This window comes from Salvelinus namaycush, chromosome 22 (assembly GCF_016432855.1).
Source record: "Salvelinus namaycush isolate Seneca chromosome 22, SaNama_1.0, whole genome shotgun sequence".
Classification (NCBI taxonomy): Eukaryota; Metazoa; Chordata; class Actinopteri; order Salmoniformes; family Salmonidae; genus Salvelinus; species Salvelinus namaycush.
In genome coordinates this window covers 24,856,042-24,878,626 of record NC_052328.1, presented here as the reverse complement: position 1 = coordinate 24,878,626, position 22,585 = coordinate 24,856,042, and the positions used below count along the sequence as shown (strand labels likewise).

At 41.0% G+C, this 22,585-nt stretch overlaps 1 protein-coding gene and 1 long non-coding RNA gene across 2 annotated transcripts in view; one reads left to right on the top strand and one right to left on the bottom strand.

Moving 5' to 3' along the window:
- Positions 1 to 13,487: 13,487 nt before the first annotated feature.
- Positions 13,488 to 16,263, bottom strand: LOC120066948. Its single transcript, XR_005478891.1, has 3 exons — positions 16,187 to 16,263; positions 14,943 to 15,084; positions 13,488 to 14,468 (listed from the first exon to the last, which is right to left on the bottom strand). It is a non-coding gene; the product is annotated as an uncharacterized LOC120066948 (long non-coding RNA).
- Positions 16,264 to 22,217: 5,954 nt separating this feature from the next.
- Positions 22,218 to 22,585, top strand: part of ank3a (ankyrin 3a) — a 145,236-nt gene continuing 144,868 nt past the window's right edge. The window contains exon 1 of the mRNA XM_038960615.1: positions 22,218 to 22,337. Within this exon, the coding sequence (XP_038816543.1) occupies positions 22,218 to 22,337 (120 nt within the window). The remainder of the gene's footprint in view (positions 22,338 to 22,585) is intronic.

The following is a 22,585-nucleotide window of genomic DNA, read 5'->3' as shown; positions in this document are numbered from 1 at the left end:
ATGTGCAAATAAATCATGTAAAGAAATAATATGGCAGAGAAACCTCTATTTGATGTGTTTTGGATATCTTGGTTTAAGAATATAATTGCAATAATGGGTGGTTTTGTAATCCAAGCCACAGCTGCGATTAGCTGAAAACCACATTGCTATTGATGGAGCTTCGTACTGTGAATTGGTAATGTAATGCGATGGTACTGATACTGAGACAGCCAGAGAGGAAATTGAGTTAGCATGAATTCTGCTCACTTTAAAATCAGTTTTAAGTTGGGTTTATGCAAAGAACCTAGGCAAGACAGAGATATCATCAGATCTTCAGACAAGGAAATGTGTCCTTTTAATGGGTGCTTTGTAAAAATGTCTGTCTATTCCATAATGCTATCTGAACTCTTCCAACATCCTCTCAGCCTGTTTGGGAGGGGATATACTCTGGTCTTTCCAGGGATAAAGGAGGAGAGTGGAGCCAGCTTCTATAGTGGGGATTTACCTTATTATTCTGCCTATAATGCCAGCTAATTAGAGCTGTCGAGCTGCTGATTATTTGAATTAAGGAACACTGTCTGAAGAGCTGAACAAATGTCAGATTTTCTATAGAGAGATGGTTAGGTCCCATTTGAGTGTGCTGCTGAGTATCAGGAGATCACGCCAACACTGTTTCACTGTGGATAAAGGCAACCCCAGAATGAGCCTTGTTATGTGATAGAATACCATAGAATTAGATTTCTCCAAACAAATTCTTAGAGTTGACTCTTTCAAAGGAAGAAAAAAAGACATGGAAAACAGCTGACGCCTTACAAATATTGTCAAATCTTATCTTAAAGCCCTTCACACCACTTATCTCTGGCCTTCCACTGAATACAGTAAAAACAATCATCTAAACCCATACCCTCACTCACTGTGTGGTGAAATAAGGGGCAGTTTGCTTCACATTATATATAGACCATGCCATAGAAATACAGTATAATTGATTTATTTATATGGACCTTGTATCTCTCTGCTCTGAGTAGTGCACTAATGAACCAGCATAGTGTTATGAGTCAGGGTCATGGTAGTTGTAGTGTAAGGAATGAAGCTGGATTAGAGGCAAACACTTCATCTATCACCCATCAGAGTGCCTCTGCCCTACTCACATTGACAGATAAAAGAGAGGCGGAACATTCAGCGGTTCTCACATTGGTTATCACTCTCCCTCATCTTCATCCCTCTCTCTGTCTCTCTTGCACCCTGCATATGTTTCTCTATGGTCCTTTCTCCCTCTATCACTCCATACGTCTCTTGCTTTGTTTACCTTTCTGCTCTATCTGTCAATCTCTTACTTACTGATGACTGGGTGACAGACAAGTGAAGTCAGAAGGCAGGAGACTCCAGCCACCCTAGTCATAGACTGTTCTCTCTGCTACCGCACGGCAAGCGGTACTGGAGCGCCAAGTCTAGGTCCAAAAGGCTTCTTAACAGCTTCTACCCCCAAGGCGTAAGACTGCTGAACAGCTAATCAAATGGCTACCCAGACCTTTTTTACGCTGCTGCTACTCGCTTTTTATTATCTATGCATTGTAACTTACCATTATCTACATGTACATATTACCTCAATTACATCGACTCACCTGTACCCCCGCACATTGACTCGGTACCGGTACCTCCTGTATACAGTCTCGTTATTGTTATTTTATTGTTGATCTTTTATTTTTTACTTTAGTTTATTTACTGAATATTTTTCTTAACTCTTTAAAAAAAAAATGCACTGTTGGTTAAGGGCTTGTAAGTAAGCATTTCACTGTAAGGTTTACACCTATTGTACTTGGCGCATGTGACAAATAAAATTACATTTTATTTTATTTGAGGCGGGTAGAGATTCTACACACAGTCCTCCCTCTTTGTACACATGCACAGCACACACTGGCACACGTCTGTACATCAAAGCCCTCATCATCCTCTGCCTGCCAACAAGTAGGATCAGTGGCCTAGAGAGTGAGAGAGACAGAGAGAGCAAGAGAAAGAGAGAGAGAGAGAGAGAGAGAAAGAGGTTCCCCCCTGAGTGTGTTGATAGCTTTCATAAAGCCTGAGCGGAAGCAATGAACACTTGCTGTTATGTCCGACTCTACATCTATTTCCTCTCCTGGAGACGCGCCACTGAACCCTGCATCTGGAGCATTTCCTGGAAGTCTGCTTTAACAAGCTCCCAAGAGTGTGTGAAAGTAGGATTGTGTATTTACAAATGTGTGTGCCTGTTTATCTGAGTGTGTATGTGCTGAGAGGGTACACACTGTGTGTGTGGGTGTTAAATGAGCCCTTAATTAAAATGAAGTGAATAGCTTGAGGAGTGATTTGGGTCAGACAGAGAATGGGCTCTCCTGCTGTTGACGAGGAAAGTCTCTATGGCCCAGATAATGATAGTTCAGCTCAAAGCACTAATCAATGTGTGAGTGTCTCATTGCAATGGCATAACCCCATTAACAGCCTGTTTGAGTTGGATAAGTCATCTCTGAACCAACCAACCTCCCCAAATGGCACCTTCTTAATTTCTAACTGAAAAGCACATGTCAACTATAACTATATGCATCAGTCTCAACTCTGGAGCAGACAAAAATACCTTAACATAATGTTGAATGTTAATAAGCAACAATGCTCTTCATTTAATCTCTGTGTAGATAGACAGTCATGGCAGGGAAACACAGGCAAATAATCCTTTATCATGCCAGCCAGTGTGTCTCTCTGACTGTGTCTCAGTACAGATGAATCCATTTAATCTTCTAACAGAACTCAAAAGCTGGAAATCTCAGACATGAGTGTAGTTCTAATATCAATGTCTGTCGCTGAAAAATTCCTGAACACACTGGAAAAGTCCGTTTGTCTTTAAAACTAAGAATAAGAACAGACTCTTCAAAACAAATCTGTAATCACAGGAGATGAAAATTACGGCAGCCAGGCAGATGCATTTCAGATGTTTTTAAATCTGGTAGGTTTAGCTAAGAATGTGTGCCAAATATGTGTGAATGTGTTTTTGTAGCGCAGTAGCCTGCCATTGAGGTAGTTTACTCTTCTGTCTTCTATTTGCGGCTCTGTGCCTGCGCGCCCCTGTCAGTTGCCTAGGAGACCGCGCGAGGCTGAGCGTTTGCCCGCCAGGCGCGCTGACCCCTCCAGACCAAAGCAAGCGCACGCAGAACGTCGGTGTACGCTACAGGTAGCCTAACCTCAATTTTATATTAATTCACAGAGCGACACACGGCGCATGGATTCAAACGGTTTTACTATTTCTCAACATCTCCTTTTAGTAGATAAACAGGTGGGTAAACTAATTTGTTATATTAATTAATGTATTTTGTCCCCCTACTGCCCATTGCTTCATTCATCTGACCCACTCTGTTGTCTCATGGGTTGCATCCTTTCAGGGTGAAGCTCATTAGTTGATCTCCTAACCAGATTATCTGAGCCGTTGGGTGATTAACTCACTGTAACCCTTATGTCACTTGTTGCTAAAGTGTGCCGAACAGCCTGCTTTTTCCATAATGTCATAGTTGTGTAGGCCTTCCAGGTTAGGCTATTGTTCTGTTTGTAGCCTAGTAGGCCTACCAAACTTTGGTGTTGCTTTTCTGTTCTGATATGTCTGATACTGTTAGATTATTGTCTTATCTTTTCAGATTCTATTCCGAACAGAAATTCTCCCTTTCTGTTGTTAGTTTATCTATATGCCATACTCAATGGTAGAGGAACCAATGAGATTCCTCTGTGGGTCTGTGTTTGAATGCTCAACTTTGACCTCTCAGCTTTTCATTTCCCCTCTGGCTGAGTAGCAATGACAGTATGAGGTCAGTGGAGAAGGTGAAGATACAGCCAGGGTGGCTGCGGTTATGGGGATTTAGAGTGATATACGCATCGGTGCCCAAATGTTATCTCAGCGTTGAGGTGGAGATGATGACAGCTTTCATGTGGGGATGGGAGGAGGGAGAATGAGAGGGGGAGGCAGGTCTTATCCCCCACCCCCACTCGCAGAATGACTCCACTGGAGTGACATTTGAAATTTCCATTGATGTGTGACTGAAGTCGCAGCATTTGAAAGGAGTAAGAGAGGAGGGGGGATGTAGTGAGGAAAGGGAGGGGATGAGGAAGGGTGTTGCTTATGAGGTTCGCCCTGGATCTCATCTCAGCGCAATAAGGCTTGTAGGGAACATTGATAAGTGCCTGCATCTTCTCTCTCTCTCTGAGATATTGTGTTTCAGAGATGGAGAAGATGATTGCATCTCATTGATGTATGAATTGGTTTAATGTTGTTGCTGTGAAATCCCAGCTAGCACATTTGGATCCTTGGAAGTTGTGGGAACGTATGTTTTTGGTTTCCCATTGGTTCAGGTAATGACACTATAAGTTTCCTGACCGGTAATAGAATGTTCTCTGAATGTTACTAAAGTTCTTGGTACAATTTGAGAACATTACTTTAAATAGAACTATGAGGTAACCTGTAGGAAACATTATGCTGAAGTACTGAAATTTCCAAATGAAGAACATTGTTTCTTAACGTTCTCTGAACTATTTGAGAACATTCCCAATGTCAAACCAGTTGGAGAACGTTCCTAGAACATTACCATAATTGAAATGAAATGTAACGGTGTTTGAACTTTTAGGAAACGTTCTTTTAAAGTAATGAAATCAAGAAAATTATAATATTTTTCTAAGTTCCTTAAATGTGCTGAGAATTTTCCAAAGTCAAGCAACTATCCAGGGCTGGGTTTCCCAAAATCATAACACTAAAATAATCTTAATTCCATTCAAACTAAATGGACTGGACGAAAGATGATCTTAGTGCTACGATGCTTTTGGGTAACCCAGCCCTACTCCATTCCCAGAAAGTTGTGGGAAAGTTGTATGCAAAATAACCAACCGTTATGTGCTAGCTGGGATGCATCGATCACACATTTTTGATCGACTGATGTTTACTTTAGGTCCGTTTTCAGATCCACGTAATGTGAAAACTAAAGTAAAATTGACAGCAATGTGTTTCTTGTAGACCTCAGAGAAGAGGCTATGCTGATTTGCAGTCATTTCTGAAGATCTCATGTCTGGCACTCCTCACTGTGTTTTTCTTGACTAAGGAAGTCGTCTGTGTGGAGATCCATAATTAATTACCAAAGTGCATGCTGGGAGTTTATCCAATCAGCAGACTCCCTGATTAGGAGTCTTGTTTATCAGTTTTCAATCGTCAAGGAACAGGATAGTCAGGTAACAATTGCTGTTACAATTCATACCACGGTAAATCATTAATTCTAAGCATAGCCGTCCGTGCTGATTGATGCATGATTACTGTACTTGTCTCCACAAGTGCATCGCCCTGTATTTCATTAGAATAGACCTCTATTTTTGATGCAAGGTCTTGAGGCGAAAAGAAGCCCTGCCTGTTCGATCAGAGGCAGAAAGGCAGAGAAGATTTTAACGCACACACACCGTTGCATGACTTTGCTATACAGCCGGATTAACTTCTCAAAATTAAATTTACATGATTAACTGTTACAATTTATGATATTCTCATTTGTCATCTATATGAATTATATGGGCAGGAAGAGGCATAATGGATCCATATTAGCTACAGTTTTGAAATGCATCAATTCAGTGTGTGTGGATTACAGCTGCAACTGGCATTAATTGCATTTTCCCTTCATCTGAGTAGTGTTGATTGACTGACACACACACACACACACACACACACACACACACACACACACACTCTGATGTTTGTGTGTGCTATATAAATATGGCCCTCATCCATGGCTTAGCTCTGCCTCCATGTAGGGCTGTGTAGGACAGGGGCTAGAGTTCATGTGAGGCGTGTCAAGTCCTTGAGTCGGGAGGAGAGGGCACGACATTTATGCCACTTCTTGTCTCTCCTCTTATCTCTGTCTTAGTGTGAATATGAGAAAGAGGGGGTGTTAGAATGTTTATCACATAAGGTATGCATAACCTTACCCTTCTTAAACGTTGGGCTTGATTGTAGTGTGTTATGGCAACAAATGCATTTTTTTCAAAGAACCTGTTACAATATTGGAATACACTTTTGTATGCGATATCATTCATTGGACCCTGTAACCTTATCCCTGTCAACGTAAGAGCAAACGTAGTAGTGGAAAAACTATAGCCAGCCTTCTTGCCAATCAGTGAAAACTAAACCTGCATGCCATAGGCATATGTGAACAGAAACTAGAGTACAGGCATCTCATGAAGCCTTGGAAGACTTGACATGGCGCTAGTTGGGTTGAAGGTTGCAGGAGTTACTGCCTGGCTGTATTTTAGATTAGTTTGAGTGGTGTCTGTACCTGCATGTCATCTGCCAAAGACTAACACACAGAGTGATGACTCAATTAAGATCCTTGTTCTCCTACTGCAAATTTGGGGCCAAAGTGAAATCTTTAGATACTCCCAACTTCTGCTTTCAACTCTTAATCCAATAACATCACCCTACCCAACACACCTTTAACGAGAGCAGAGCTTTCCTTTATGTAGAGGAGTAAATGTGTGTGTGTGTGTGTGTGTGTGTGTGTGTGTGGTTCAGGAGTTCTCTGTGTCCCTACAGTACTGCCCAGCTGTTTGCTGATACACTATTAAGGGGCAGGACGGGAGTGGTGCTTTAGAGGGGAGGGAGTGCGAGAGGCTCCCCAAGCTCTCAGGACTTGGCACCCCTCTGTGAGCCCATCGTGATGGGAAACTCGACACTCAGGATATTCCACTGGCCACTGGCTTAAGCACGCTTATAAGAGTAATAGGTTTGGTAAGGGTACGCCCGCACTTACACATACGCTCTGACATTTTCACAACCGCACACTCTCACAAACTAGCCTATGTCTGCAATCATGCACAAACACCTGCATAAACATGAGCACATGCTTACACGTACATTTGTCAAATAAGCGTAGGTGCTTACAATTTGAAACACATTCAGACACACACACCATTCTTAACTCGTGACCACACCGTACGAATGAAGTGTCCCATCCACAAGCAAGATGATTGGCACAGAGAAAGCATTACACCAGCAGCAAAAGGCATATGGCATTGCAACCCAGTGATGGGCATATGGTGCTGGTGGCTTTTGCTACACACAGTATGCAGGGAGGAAGGTTCTTGTGTTTGATGAGCATCCAAAACCCAGTGCAGCGTGGCTAAAATCGACATTATTTTGCATTATGTCATGTAGCTACCAACGATAGTTATCAATTTAAAATGAATGCATTTGCACAGCATACATCCTCCCCTTTGCAATAAACTGTGCCCTACAGCTTGACTGTGTCCAAAGGCTGGTTTGAACAACGGTATTCTACTGTATGAATTGATTGTCTGAAATGTTTTTGATATTCTCAAAATAAATATTTTCCAGAAAATGATTTGCGTAACAGATGTCTTGTTGATTATTGAGGAACACTAGCTGTATTTCTACATCCACTGGATGGATAGACTGGATTACGGTCAGTTTTAATATGGATTCCACACAGTGGAACGGAGGCGGTAATGGCCAAATCGGGCTTGGATTGTCATGGCAACCATTGTTTGCCTGCTGCTCCTTTGTGAGTAGGTTCCGGAGTATCCTGGTGACAGTGTCTGGTCCCTACAGTGACTCTGGGGTTTTGTGACAGTTTGTTTGGTGACTCGTCATAGAGACAAGTCGCCATGGAGATATGCTCTCCGTGAGGTTCCTGAGTGCAGAAGTGAACAGTGCTCCCCTGGGGTGTTGGTCATCTGTCGTGAGTGGCTGGAGTGGCGGGGGTTGTGACCCACCTCTCTACTGGCCTACACTACTGTACTCCACTCTAACCACTATACCCTTCAACCTCCCCATCGCACCCCTCACACCCCAGTGGCCATTTGGTCCACATTTAGCTTGCCTCCGCTCACTCCTCTCTCGCTCTCCATCTCTCGCTCTCTCTTCCTCCATCTCTCGCTCTCTCTTCCTCCATCTCTTGCTCTCTCTTCCTCCATCTCTCGCTCTCTCTTCCTCCATCTCTCGCTCTCTCTTCCTCCATCTCTCGCTCTCTCTTCCTCCATCTCTCGCTCTCTCTTCCTCCATCTCTCGCTCTCTCTTCCTCCATCTCTCGCCCTCTCTTCCTCCATCTTTCACTCTCTCTATGAAAAAACCTTGAGCTTCTTGTCTCACAGCTTTTGTCCTTTTGTGGTTCCGACTCTAGTTGAAAAGCAATCAGACAATCTACTTTATGATCGTCATTAGGACATGACTACTGGAAATGACTTGGGTTTTAATGCACTCTGATGGTTTCTCATCTGAATCATCCTGGTCTGAGAGCCTGTAGGCTATGATTTAATTGGACCCAACACATTACTTCTGTGCCATATGGAAATAAAAGGCGTGTAGATGACTTGTGGTTGACTACCACTTTCTCTCAGCCTATTTTATGATGTCTCATGTTTTATGCATTTAGGTGGTGACAGATTATAGCCGGATTACTTTATAATGATCCAAGGTATTGGTAATGAACCTCTGTTTCATTGCAGTAGGAATCGTTAAATAAACCTGTGTTTGAATTGGAATTCGACCCTGAAATTGTTTATTCTTTTGCCATTTTCATGTGAAACAGAAACAATTACTTACCATGCACACCTAGCAGCAATGGATGTGTCATTCATATGGGCCAGAAATGAGCTTTTTGAAGAAACGCTTAATCGAGGAACAATCCCATGTTTTGTTATTCATTGACTATCCCTTGGGAGCCTACAGCATCATACAGAATCCTGGCTGCGCTAGGGGGAAAACATCTACAAATGGGAAAGATCTTTCACCAAACCCATTAGACAGTATGACCGACCATCCACTGTCAAAAGACAAACAACTGTGCTGCTTCAGTTGTTCTTCTCTTCCTATTGACTCATTCCACCCACAGGAGTAGGATGTGGATAGTAACAGAAATCATTCACAGCTAGGTTATGACTTATTCCCCCCTTGTTTCACCCCATCTGTCCTGTTGACTACAGCAGAGGAGCATCTGGGCTTTCAGATTGTCTGCGACTGTTGCAAATAAGTGAATTCCGTGTCATGTACAACTAAAGATCACCTAAGGGCCCTGCTGTTATGTTACACATCTCCAATATCTTCTTAAACCATCTTTTGATGGTAAGAATGCTTCAAGAGCCCTTTGCACTGACTACACTTAGAAAAAAGGGTTCCAAAAGGGTTCTTCGGCTGTCTCCTTAAGATAACTATTTTTGGTTCCAGGTAGAACCCTCTGTGGAAAGGGTTTTTACATGGAACCAAAAAGGGTTCTTCAAAGGACTCTCCTATGGGGACAGGCAAAGAACCGTTTTAGGTTCTAGATAGCACCTATTTTTCTAAGAGTATAGTTACTCAGTCTGAAACTTGCCGGAATCATACATTTTTAAAACTCTTATTTTGAAGCTGAGTACTTGTTTCATCTCATTGATCTAACAGTGCTGAGCTCCAGGTATTACGTATCCAGGTATACTAATTCTCTTAGAACAACCACCAATGTGTACATTTGGTCATTATCTTTTTATTCCTTGGGATATTAAGGCTATACAACTGTTAGTTCTGATCCTGGATGCTGACAGTCTAACTGAGAGTCGATATGTCGGCCGGTCATTTTCACAGACAAACAGAATGTATATGCTGTGCTTTCAGAAAGTATTCACACCCTTTGACTTTTTCCACATTACAGTTACAGCCTGAATTAAAAAATGTATTAAATTGAGATTTTTTTAACACTTGCCTATACACAATACCCCATAATGTCTAAGTGGAATCATGTTTTTCAAAATTTTTACAAATTAATAAAAAATTATTCAGCTGAAATATCTTGAGTCAATAAGTATTCAACCCCTTTCTTATGGCAAGCCTAACTGTAACCTTTATTTAACTAGGCAAATCAGTTAAGAACAAATTCTTATTTACAATGACGGCCTACCCCGGCCAAACCCTAACCCGGACGATGCTGGGCCAATTGTGTGCCGCCCTATGCGACTCTCAATCATGGCTGGTTGTGATACAGCCTGGAATCGAACCAGGGTCTGTAGTGATACCTCTAGCACTGAGCTGCAGTGCCTTAGACCACTGCGCCAATAAGTTCAGCACTAAAAAATTGCTTAACAAGTCACATAATAAGTTGCATGGACTCACTCTGTGTGCAGTAATAGTGTTTAACATGATTTTTGAATAACTACCTCATCTCTGTACCCCACACATACAATTATCTGTAAGGTCCCACAGTTAAGCAGTGAATTTCATATACAGATTCAACCACAAAGACCAGTGAGGTTTTTCAATGCCTCACAAAAAAAGGGCACCTATTGGTAGATGGGTAAAATAAAAAAGCAAGCATTGAATATCCCTTTGAGCATGGTGAAGGTATTGATTGGTGTATCAATACACCCAGTCACTACAAAGATACAGGTGTCCTTCCTAACTCAGTTGCCAGAGAGGAAGAAAACCGCTCAGGAATTTCACATTGAAGCCAATGGTGACTTTAAAACAGTTTAATGGCTGTGAGAGGAGAGAACTGATGATGGATCAACAACATTGTAGTTACTCCACAATACTAACCTAATTGACAGAGTGAAAAGAAGCCTGTACAGAAAGAGAAAAATCCTAAACATGCATCCTGTTTGAAACAAGGCACTAAAGTAACACTGCAACACTGCAAATGTGGCAAAGCAATTAACTTTTTATCTTGAATACAAAGTGTTATGTTTGGGGAAATTCCAATACAACACATTACTGAGTACCACTCTGGCTGCATCATTTTATGGGTATGCTTGTAATTGTTAAGGACAGGGGAGTTTTTCAGGATAAAAAGAAACGGAATGGAGCTACTGTAAGCACAGGCAAAATCCTAGAGGAAAACCTGGTTCAGTCTGCTTTCCACCAGACACTGGGAGATGAATTCAGGCCAAATTTACATTGGAGTTGCTTACCAAGAAGACAGTGAATTTTCCTGAGTGGCTGAGTTAGTTTTGACTGAAATCTGCTTGAAAATCTATGGCAAGATCTGAAAATGTTTGTTTTGTTTGATCAACAATCAATTTGACAGAGCTTGAAGAATTTTGAAAAGAATAATGGGCAAATGTTGCACAATCCAGGTATGGAAATCTCTTAGAGACTTACCCAGAAAGAGCCACAGCTGTAGTCACTGCCAAAGATATAATAGGTGAATACTTATCTAATCAAGATATATTAGTGTTTTATTTTTCTAAAATGTTAGTTTTTATTCCACTTTGACATTACAAAGTATTTTGTGTAGATCGTTGACAAAGAATAACAATTAAATCCATTTTAATCCCACTTTTTAACACAACCAAATGTGGAAAAAGTTGTGGGGTGTGAATACTTTCTGAAGGCAGTGTATCTAAGGAGCTGACTACAGTGGCTGTGTGTAGGCTATACTGTGTGGCTGCCACTCTGTGGGGAAACCTGGGAAATACATTTTGGTCTGATTTCAAAGAGACCAGTTGTGACAAATGTAGGTAGGTTACTGGCTTTTAAATGGGTTAAATATCAATTGCATTATTCCAAACGGAAAGGCTCACATTAATAATTTGATATATAAATTTGATATATGAAGCTAAGAATGGACTTCAGGAGAAAAAACACTTTTAGTAGAAGTGGACCCTGACCTACATTTAGTTCAAGATGACCACAGTGGAAATGTTTATCATGGGAAAACAGCATAAACAGCAGCTTGCCCTCAGCATGGAGATGACCTGAATTTTTCTACGTAATTTATACTGCATCACTGCAAGTGTTGGGGCTGACTGAGTTTTGATTAGGTTTTGATAAAAAAATATATATTTCCCTCTGTGTCTCTTTCTTAGGTCCCTTCATTTGTCATCTGCCTCTTATTTTTGTGTCCTTTTATTTATTTTATATTTTCCCTTGTCATTAACAGTCCTCTCACTGTCAACTGCGTTTATTTTCAGCAAACTTAACGTGTAAATATTTGTATGAACATAACAAGATTCAACAACTGAGACATAAACTGAACAAGTTCCACAGACATGTGACTAACAGAAATGGAATAATGTGTCCCTGAACAAAGGTACCAGAGTACAGGTCTCGGTGTAACGCTCATTCCTTCGACGATAAACGCGAATCCGACCATCACCCCTGGTTAGACAAAACCGCGACTCATCAGTGAAGAGCACTTTTTGCCAGTCCTGTCTGGTCCAGCGACGGTGGGACAGTCTGAGCACTGTTGGAGGGATTGTACGTTCCTGGAGTAACTCAGGCAGTTGTTGTTGCCATCCTATTCCTGTCCCGCAGGTGTGATGTTCAAATGTAACGATCCTGCGCAGGTGTTGTTACACGTGGTCTGCCACTGCGAGGGTGATCAGCTGTCCGTCCTGACTCCCTGTAGCTCTGTCTTAGGCGTCTCACAGTACGGACATTGCAATTTATTGCCCTGGTCACATCTGCAGTCGTCATGCCTCCTTGCAGCATGCCTAAGGCACGTTCACGCAGATGAGCAGGGACCCTGGGCATTTTTCTTTTGGTGTTTTTCAGAGTCTGTAGAAAGGCCTCTTTGGTGTCCTAAATTTTCATAACTGTGACCTTAATTGCCTACCGTCTGTAAGCTGTTAGTGTCTTAACGACCGTTCCACAGGTGCATGTGCATAAATTGTTTATGGTTCATTGAACAAGCATGGGAAATAGGGTTTAAACCTTTTACAATGTAGATCTGTGAAGTTATTTGGATTTTTACGAATTATCTTTGAAAGACAGGGTCCTGAAAAAGGGACGTTTCTTTTTTGCTGAGTTTATATCCTGTCAAAGCTAACTCTTCCTCCTGACTGCAGCTTTGCTCTGGGAAAAGGCTATATGTACATTCCTGTCCTGCAAAACTAGATATAATTTCAGAATTTATTAAAATTAAGTTAATGTTAGGATAAGGTTAAGGGTCCGTTTTAGATTTTGGTTTTACAGGTCAGGAGTGTCCCTATAACCTCTTGCTCTGTGGTGGTGGTATAATTACAGCATACCTGAGTAGTGGTTGCTTCAAGCCAACAGCTGAATCGGTTGTTGAGTCTTAGCCAAACTAATTAATTAAGAAGAGTTCTGTTGAAAAGCCCAGTCCAAAACGTATTATATAAATGAAATTGTCCAAATTACCAAGTGTGTAGAACTTCAGTGCTTTCCTGGATATCAAAGACAAAAAAACTATCTGGCAGCAGACAGAAGCCTGCCTACATGCTGAGGATGTTTACTATTTGCCAGCCTTTTTGACCTTTGACCACTAGAGGGACTCAGAGAACAGAGAAAGAACACAGAGAGCAAAATGTAGTATTTGCTATTACTCTCATTATGTAGTTGACATAATAAAAGTCAATGACCACAAAATATGGTGAGGCATAAAAATAGCCATTAATAGCCATAGCCATTGTGCCAAACATATTTTAATTGAATGGAATTATTTAAATTAATCACACATTTAGTGTGTTTAATTTTCAATTAATTTTGAAATGTATGGCAATATTCAAGTGCACTTAATTTGATTTTAAGAAAGCTGGTAGGGGCCTGGAGTTTTTCCTCATGACCTGGTCAGGTAAAACTTTGCGTCCTATTCGTAGGCTATGACAAAATATTATTATTTTCGATAGCTTCCCTTTTCATCAGGTCATGTGAATTGGAAACACTCCTGGCCTAAGGTGGATCAAACCATCACAAACCTTGTTATTATTCCTTCTGAATCTGATATCAAAAGAGCTACAGACAACTTCAATGGACAACATACTCTGTAGTTTAGTGAACTACTATAGCAGGGCTGAGCATTATGCCAAAGAATGGTTACAATGTCTTTAAATATTAATTTCACTCTATACACACAATGTTAAGCAGTTGACTTGATAAACAAGACAGACAGACAGGTTTCAAGACAGGTTTCAATGTTGAAAAGTATTTTTGTTTTTTCATAAAACCTATTATTTGTTCCTCACATCACAGTGCTCTTCTGCAATTATTAATTCTGTAAGCTTTATGTAAGGCAGGGTTACATTTAACACTATACACAGTAGACTTTGTAACAAGGCAGGGTTACATTTAACACTGTACAAAGTAGACTTTGGAACAATGCAGGGTTACATGTAACACTATACAAAGTAGACTTTGTAACAAGGCAGGGTTACATTTAACACTGTACAAAGTAGACTTTGGAACAAGGCAAGGATACATGTAACACTATACAAAGTAGACTTTGTAACAAGGCAAGGTTACATGTAACACTATACACTGTAGACTTTGTAACAAGGCAAGGTTACATTTAACACTATACCCAGTAAACTTTGTAACAAGGCAAGGTTACATGTAACACTATACACTGTAGACTTTGTAACAAGGCAAGGTTACATTTAACACTATACCCAGTAAACTTTGTAAAAAAGTTTTTATGTGTAAATTTAACTTTGTGTTGTCCTGGTCTCCATCTGACATATCAGAGGCTGGTTCCCAGGCGCTCACTGTAGGAACTGATTGCCTGTAAAATCCATATATTTAATCATTAAAGGAACTACTTTCAACATTTTTATTGAGAATAATGTCCCCCTTTTCATGAAGTATATTTTATTGAATGTCACTCATTCTATTGTGTGCTATTCTAACAAACCTGCATTACCAGCTCTTATCGGTAGGTGTCACTATGCACTAGGTAGTCAAAAAAGACTGATGCCATGATGGCTGTCTGTCTCTGTAATTATGACAGTTATGGTGGTTCTAGAATCCATCAATTCTCTCTGTCTGCATTAGCCATCCATCTGTTATGGTTGAACAAGTGTGTTCATATTGTCTGTGTAGACTGCTTTGTGGTGGAATTTGTCGTTTGTAAAACTTTTAAGACAGTGAAATTTGCACCACAGACATTTGTGAATAATCACCAGCAGTGGAAATAAAATAATATTCCATTATATATATAATATTCCACATTACTGGACTAACAAACTGACTGACTAACCTTTTCAGGAACTTCAGTATCCGTTGGCCTTGGGTTGCAGCAGTAGATTGTTTCATCTTCTTTATCTTGTGCCAAACACATTTATTCAGTAGCTAGGTTTCCATCCAATTGGCAACCGATGTTCATGCGAATATTCTAAAATCTGCATAAAAACAATATGCGCATTTTTCCAACAGAGATGTTTTCATAAAATGTACTTACTGATAAAAGGCTGTGCGTGATGACGTAGTGCACATGAAAATACATTTTGCGGTTAAATTTCCATGTACCGAATAAAAAATACAAGTGAAATGGGTTTCCATCGCATTTTCAACTCTACTGATGGTTATATAGCGAGTGTGCCCACTCTGCTATTGGCACGTGTGCTTTAGCCAACAGCTCACAATACACCTACATTAGTGGTTTCCAACCTTTATTGGTTACTGTACCACCAACTGAATTTTGCTCTACACAGAGTACCACCTCATGTGAATTTTACCAGTAGGTCTATGGTCTCATGAGTCTTCGTCAAGTACCCCTTGTGGATAGGCCAAGTACCCCCAGGGGTCCTAGTACCCCTGATTGGGAACCACTGGCCTACACAAGGAGATTATTATGGACAAAAGAACAATATCATTTGTATTTGTCAAACGGTAGCCAAGCATTGATGATCATGTCACTAGAATAAGACCCTCAATATTTATTGGAAAGGAGCATCTAGCTCATCACCTTGAAGTTAATCCTAATTTATTTCATCTGTAGCCTAATAAACCTCATGCTTTCCTGACCAGTCGTAGTGGGACTACACACAACATGTCTTCGCGTGACTCCAAGCTTGCTTTGATATAATGGTTATTATATCAATATTTGTGCATAAAAGCATTTCTACCGACATTTCTCGCATAATTCATTTTACCAACACAAAAATATCCCACCTTGTCTTGTGTATTTTGTTTTGTAGACATTTGGAAAGTTTACCAATAAATGTTCTATTTCCATCAGGCAAGTCATGAGATTTTTTTATCTGACATGTACTTTACTCGCATAAAAAGGTTGGATGGAAACCTGGTTAGTGAGTCTAAATCATTAACGTTAGCTGTTTGATTGCATCAACCTAACTAGCCAATGTTAACTAGCTAGCTATCTAGCTAGGCTACTAAACCTAACGTTGGTAGTTTTGTTAGCTAGCTTTAGATTGGATCATTCTAGCTAATTTTAGAGTACTAAACTGCTTTTATTGATTAACTGCTTTTATTAACCCATACCTTGTTGTCCATGAAAATGTGTGTTTGCTTTGTCATGAGGCAGGCAACCAGGTAGGCAGGAGAGGAGTGTGAGCGAAGAAAGAAACCAAGTGGAGTTCAGTCAAACAACATGCTGGTGCAACCAAACTTAGTTGTTGAGAGGCGTGGTTGATGAGGCTCTATGTTGTAGCTAGGAGACCACTGTGACCGACAAGTGAATCCACAGCGAGCCTGGGGGCTACCATGTGAAATCCTAGGGACAGGGGCTGTGGTTCAAACCCCTCGTCCACTTACCCTCGCCTTATGCCCTTGGGGGAATCACCGTCACCATCTTGGAGGGCGGTCCAAGTGATTAGCCAAGCAAGGGAAGTTTGCAACGTAAGCTCCTCAGCCCTCGTTTTTAGTCAAGTTTGCGAGTGTACAATTATGTTAATTTCGGGGCCTGAAACTCCCGTGATTGAATTCGTGCCGATTGTACATCCGCTAAGAAAAGCCGCCAAAAATGTAAACCTCAACGTCAATATATGGAGTCAACATACAAGTGTAATTAAAGACGAATGTAAATAAGTTTGAAATTGTGCCGTCATGTGCATTTAGTAGCATAAACATGTCTCGTAAAAGTAATTATGTTTTTGTTTGGTTAGCTTTTGGAAATTGTAGAAATAAAAATTGTTCCTTTATCAGAAGTTCCAGCTAGGCAGGCTAACGTTATTTAGCTAATTCATTTGCTAGCTATCATACAGTATGCGTATATTAATAATTATATATTTAATGTAAGTAGACATGCAATCATAATTGACTGTAGCGCATATAAAGCACCCACAAGCTACCGGTGGCTGAAAACACAATGAACAAGTGACGAATTTCTGGGCAAGGGCGGTCCATTTAAAATCATTCCTTCCTCCCTCGCTCCTTACCCTGCAAGTGTATACTCGTCAGGCGTCATGATACGTCATCAGAAGTGTCCACTTATTTTGAGGGCTGAGGTGATAGGGTGTGTCTTTTAAGTGTTTGGACTGCAGCCAGGGTTCTATTCACTAGACAAAACAGAGGCAAAAGGGCTGAAATTGGGGAGGGTACAATGTCAACTTGTCCAATAAGAAACGTCTGCTTTCTTTTCCATTTTTCTCAGTTTTTCTATGATGTGAACTATTGAATATGTCTGGTATACAAGTTTGTTGCTGCTGCTTTGAAAGTGCTGCTTTTTCTGTCGGCTCTGCACAGGTTGTGCAATAGAGTTATCACAATCCTGATAGATAATTTCCCTCTGGAGACAAAGGAAACCTGTCATAGTAAAGGACTAATGGAACATGTGTAAATGTGCCAGTTATCAACCTGTAGGTCTGTGCTTTAAGAGTTCTGGCATTAGACCAGAGAACAATGACCCTTTCTTCCTTCAATTAGACCTTGTGAACGTATTCAGTGTCAGAAACAAACTTTCTGCCTTTGAACAGTGTCAGCACCACTTTCTATTTAGAGAATGTCTCTTAACCTCAGTTCGACCTACTTCAGTCTCTAACAGATGCACAGTGTTGTTGGCTTTATCTTAGCCTGTGGGCTTGGTGTCAACCAGGACAAAATGTTGTGGTTGTGGAGGTCAAAAGGTCAATGCGACTGAAAACAGGGAACAGGGAAGGCTTCTGTTACACCCAGGGGAGTAATCGCACGCATTCATTATTAATCGAAAAAAGGGGGAAAGCAAGCTACGGCCTAAACACTGCTGTCACTCACTGAGGTGCATGTTCCGGTAAGCCTAGATGGTCTAACATATTGGCTTAACCCATACTAAATGACAGGCTGGCACAAATTGTGTCTAGCTCATCAATGGGGGTGCAACTAGTACTTCAGCTGGACACTTTCATTTGAGATCCATACTAATGTTGCCAAGGAGGGCTGTAAAAAAATATGCAGACTCATTTATAGCAGTGGCTTTCCTTATGTTCAAATCAAGAGATTTTCTTCAAATTATTCTTTAAAGGTTTTCTGTACATCAAATTTATGTTTTCTGTCATAGAGATATTTAGCTGTTTATAACTTCTAGTTAACCTGGCAAAACATGGCATCATTGATTATCCACAAAGCAACAAGTATTTCCTGTATTTTTGTTTAGTCGTTTACTGTCCTATTAAAACTCTTCAGTTCAGTAGCTGTATTGATATGGCTTGCTGCCTGGAACGAAGGTGAAATGGGCCTTTTAAAAGTCCATTCCTGGAATCAACCCAGCTCTGTCCAAGGTTGTTTTAGTCTGGACACATTTAGTCTGATGCCAACTATAAACTAATTGGGATTATTGGAGCCCTTATGTGTGACTTTGACCACTGAATACGGGTCTGTGTAATGGTTATGGATGCTGTCATTGTCGATGGTTGTGAAATGTAGGCTAATACAACATTAAGTTCAGTTATTGACTTTTAGCAAGCATTTAGCAAGCATTGCATTTAGCAAGCATTTAGCAATATTCCTCTTTACGCTGTATTACTGAAAGGCTATATTACAAAATATCCGTACAAATGTTATTTATGTTTCATATATCATTCCAGCGCAAGGTTTTCATTGTATGGATTATCTTTTCTTCTCCATTGAGAAACATTTTATTTTGAGACATGATTTTTAGGAATGGCGGTTGGTTGTCTTGTCCTTTCCTAAATGCAATCCCCAACTAGTGTTGTTACCTTTCTGTGCTCCTCAACCACCAGCCTCCCCGAGCAACACCATTGGTCCTCACCTAGCAACAACATGATCATTTGACACCCCCTGATGCATGATGGGGAGTGAGGGCCCCGCCCCGAAACTGGTGTCTGCGTTGCTGTTTAAAAATAAAAACATTTAAAAGGGATGAAAGAAAAATAGATTTCACGCTCATATCGTTACATGGCTGGTGTCTGGAGAATAAACCTGTTCTGTGTCCCTTGTGTGTGGCAGCTTTTTCCTTGACAAGAAAGAGGGGTGATCCTTTTCTCTCTCTTCTACTCGTCCTCTCGAATACACATACGGTCACACACACAAAGCAGAGGCAGAAACAGCCAGGCATGCGCCTGCGGCGCAAGACCCATGCAGCTACTCAGGTGCTGAAGCACAGACAGAAAAAAAAGATGGCCGTTCCTTTTCCACGTTGCCATGTTTGACGTGAGCAACGGACGTGAATAACATTGTAAATAAGATGTGACTGTACTCACTCTCTCACTCACTCACTCACTCACTCTTTTTGATCCCTGAAAAATCTAACCCAGTCTATTGTTGTTTCTTACACTACTCTGGATATCCTCTTCTTTTATTCCTTTTCTCTCCCTCCCTCTTCTTCTCGGTCTTTTTAAACAAAGAGCCATTCGATTTGGTGAAACAAATGGCCCCCTGATACCATTTGACCCCTCCAGCAAAATGTCACTGGTCTCAGATGAAACAATGACCACAGTATAGGGACAGAGAATCTCAGCTATTTTATAAGCACATTTGATTAACTGATGTAGTTAACTGATTTCATTCATTTGTTTCCTCTCAGCATTAGCATTAGTATGTCAGTTTTCTCTTAACATTAGTATGTCAGTTTCCTCTCAGCATTAGCATTAGTATGTCAGTTTCCTCTCAGCATTAGCATTAGTATGTCAGTTTCCTCTCAGCATTAGCATTAGTATGTCAGTTTCCTCTCAGCATTAGTATGTCAGTTTCCTCTCAGCATTAGCATTAGTATGTCAGTTTCCTCTCAGCATTAGTATGTCAGTTTCCTCTCAACAGTAGCATTAGTAAGTCAGTTTCCTCTTAGCATTAGTATGTCCGTTTCCTCTCAGCATTAGCATTATTATGTCAATTTCCTCTCAGCATTAGCATTAGTCTGTCAGTTTCCTCTCAGCATTTGTATATCAATTTTCTTTCAGCATTAGCATTAGTATGTCAGTTTCCTTTCAGCATTAGTATGTCAGTTTCCTCTCAGCATTAGCATTAGTATGTCAGTTTCCTCTCAGCATTAGCATTAGTACGTCCGTTTCCTTTCAGCATTAGTATGTCAGTTTCCTCTCAGCATTTGCATTAGTATGTCAGTTTCCTCCCAGCATTAGTACGTCAGTTTCCTCTCAGCATTAGCATTAGTATGTCAGTTTCCTTTCAGCATTATTATGTCCGTTTCCTCTCAGCATTATTATGTCCGTTTCCTCTCAGCATTAGCATTAGTATGTCAGTTTCCTTGCAGCATTCGCATTAGTATGTCCGGTTCCTCTCAGCATTAGTATGTCAGTTTCCTCTCAGCATTAGCATTATTATGTCAATTTCCTCTCAGCATTAGCATTAGTCTGTCAGTTTCCTCTCAGCATTTGTAGATCAATTTTCTTTCAGCATTAGCATTAGTATGTCAGTTTCCTTTCAGCATTAGTATGTCAGTTTCCTCTCAGCATTAGCATTAGTATGTCAGTTTCCTCTCAGCATTAGCATTAGTACGTCCGTTTCCTTTCAGCATTAGTATGTCAGTTTCCTCTCAGCATTTGCATTAGTATGTCAGTTTCCTCCCAGCATTAGTACGTCAGTTTCCTCTCAGCATTAGCATTAGTATGTCAGTTTCCTTTCAGCATTATTATGTCTGTTTCCTCTCAGCATTATTATGTCCGTTTCCTCTCAGCATTAGCATTAGTATGTCAGTTTCCTTGCAGCATTCGCATTAGTATGTCCGGTTCCTCTCAGCATTAGTATGTCAGTTTCCTCACACCATTAGCATATTTTGTCAGTTTCCTCTCAGCATTAGCATTATTATGTCAGTTTCCTTGCAGCATTAGTGTGTCAGTTTCCTCTCAGCATTATTATGTCAGTATCCTCTCAGCATTAGCATATTTTGTCAGTTTCCTCTCAGCATTCGCATTATTGTGTCAGTTTCCCCTCAGTATTAGCATTATTATGTCAATTTCCTCTCATTATTAGGATGTCCGTTTCCTCTCAGCATTAGTATGTCAGTTTCCTTTCAGCATAAGCATTAGTATGTCAGTTTCCTCACAGCATTAGCATTAGTATGTCAGTTTCCTCACAGCATTAGCATTAGTATGTCAGTTTCCTTTCAGCATTATTATGTCAGTTTCCTCTCAGCATTAGCATTAGTATGTCCGTTTCCTCTCAGCATTAGCATTATTATGTCCGTTTCCTTTCAGCATTAGTATGTCCGTTTCCTCTCAGCATTAGTATGTCAGTTTCCTCTCAGCATTAGTATGTCAGTATCCTCTCAGCATTAGCATTATTGTGTCAGTACTCAGCAGGACCTTTTCTACTTTTTTTCATAATGTATGACCCAATGGAAGTTGTCATTCTTTAATAGACACAGTCAGCAATTAGTATTCCAAAGTTATAGGATCAGCCGTCTGTTGTACAATAACAGATTTTATAGGAAAAAAGGATGGATAGGTATTTTGCCTCTTCCCTTCCCACCTGTGTGTGAGTGTGTGTGAGAGAGAGAGATACAGAAAATTACCATCAGCACCATCCAACCTCCCCCTTCAGTCCGTCCTCTACACTTTCTCCCCCATCCCATCTCTCACTTGGGCACTTCCAGCTGGTGGGTGGGGGAGAAGTACGTACACACACACACACACACACACACACACAGACTCATAGCCGTACGATCCCTCACACTCCCTCTATCCCCCCCTCCCTGCCTACCCCAGCTGGCTCCCTCACACTCCATTCATACACACAGACACTCACACTCTCTTTCTCTCTCACACACACACACACACACACAGATCCACGCGGAGCACCGGCCCAGGTACCGCCATGGACCAGGAGGGGAACGTGAAGAGGACGGCTAGAAACAGAGCGTGGTTACCGTAGTAACCGTTTCTCTTCTCTCAACCTCTGTGCCTGGTGATGCTCGTGGCTCTCTTGCTCCTGGATTCTACACTGACAGAGGTTGACACAGAAACAGGAGGAGACGTTTTCTCATCTTTTCTCCTGCCTACCCTTATCCTCCGACACTCTCCTTGTCAGCAGGACGGAACTCTTTTTCCCTTTCCTTATCTTTTTCTCTGAGATCGTTGGCTTCCACTTCCCTGGGATTTCTACCGTTTTTTTGTATTCCGCCATGGCTCACGCAGCCTCCGCATTGAAGAAGAACCGGGACGTGGATGTCAATGCTATCGAGGATGAGAAAGAAAAGAAAAGGAGAATTAAGAAACTAGCGTCCCGGGAACAAAAGAGAAAGGTACTTTCACTGGAGCGAGACTCCCTGCTCAGCCACATCCCCATTGTGTTCATATGGGCAGCACACACACACACAATTCTCTCATGTCGCTAAGCTGCCATGCATTCAATGTAGTGTGTGTGTGCGCTCGCGTGCACGTAACCTTGTTGAATTTCACCTGTTAGTTAAGCATCAGCCTGGGGCCTTGTTCGTGGTGCGTAGTGGTAAGGTCGTACTTGGCATCTGGTCCTTATGCTGTCTAACACTAT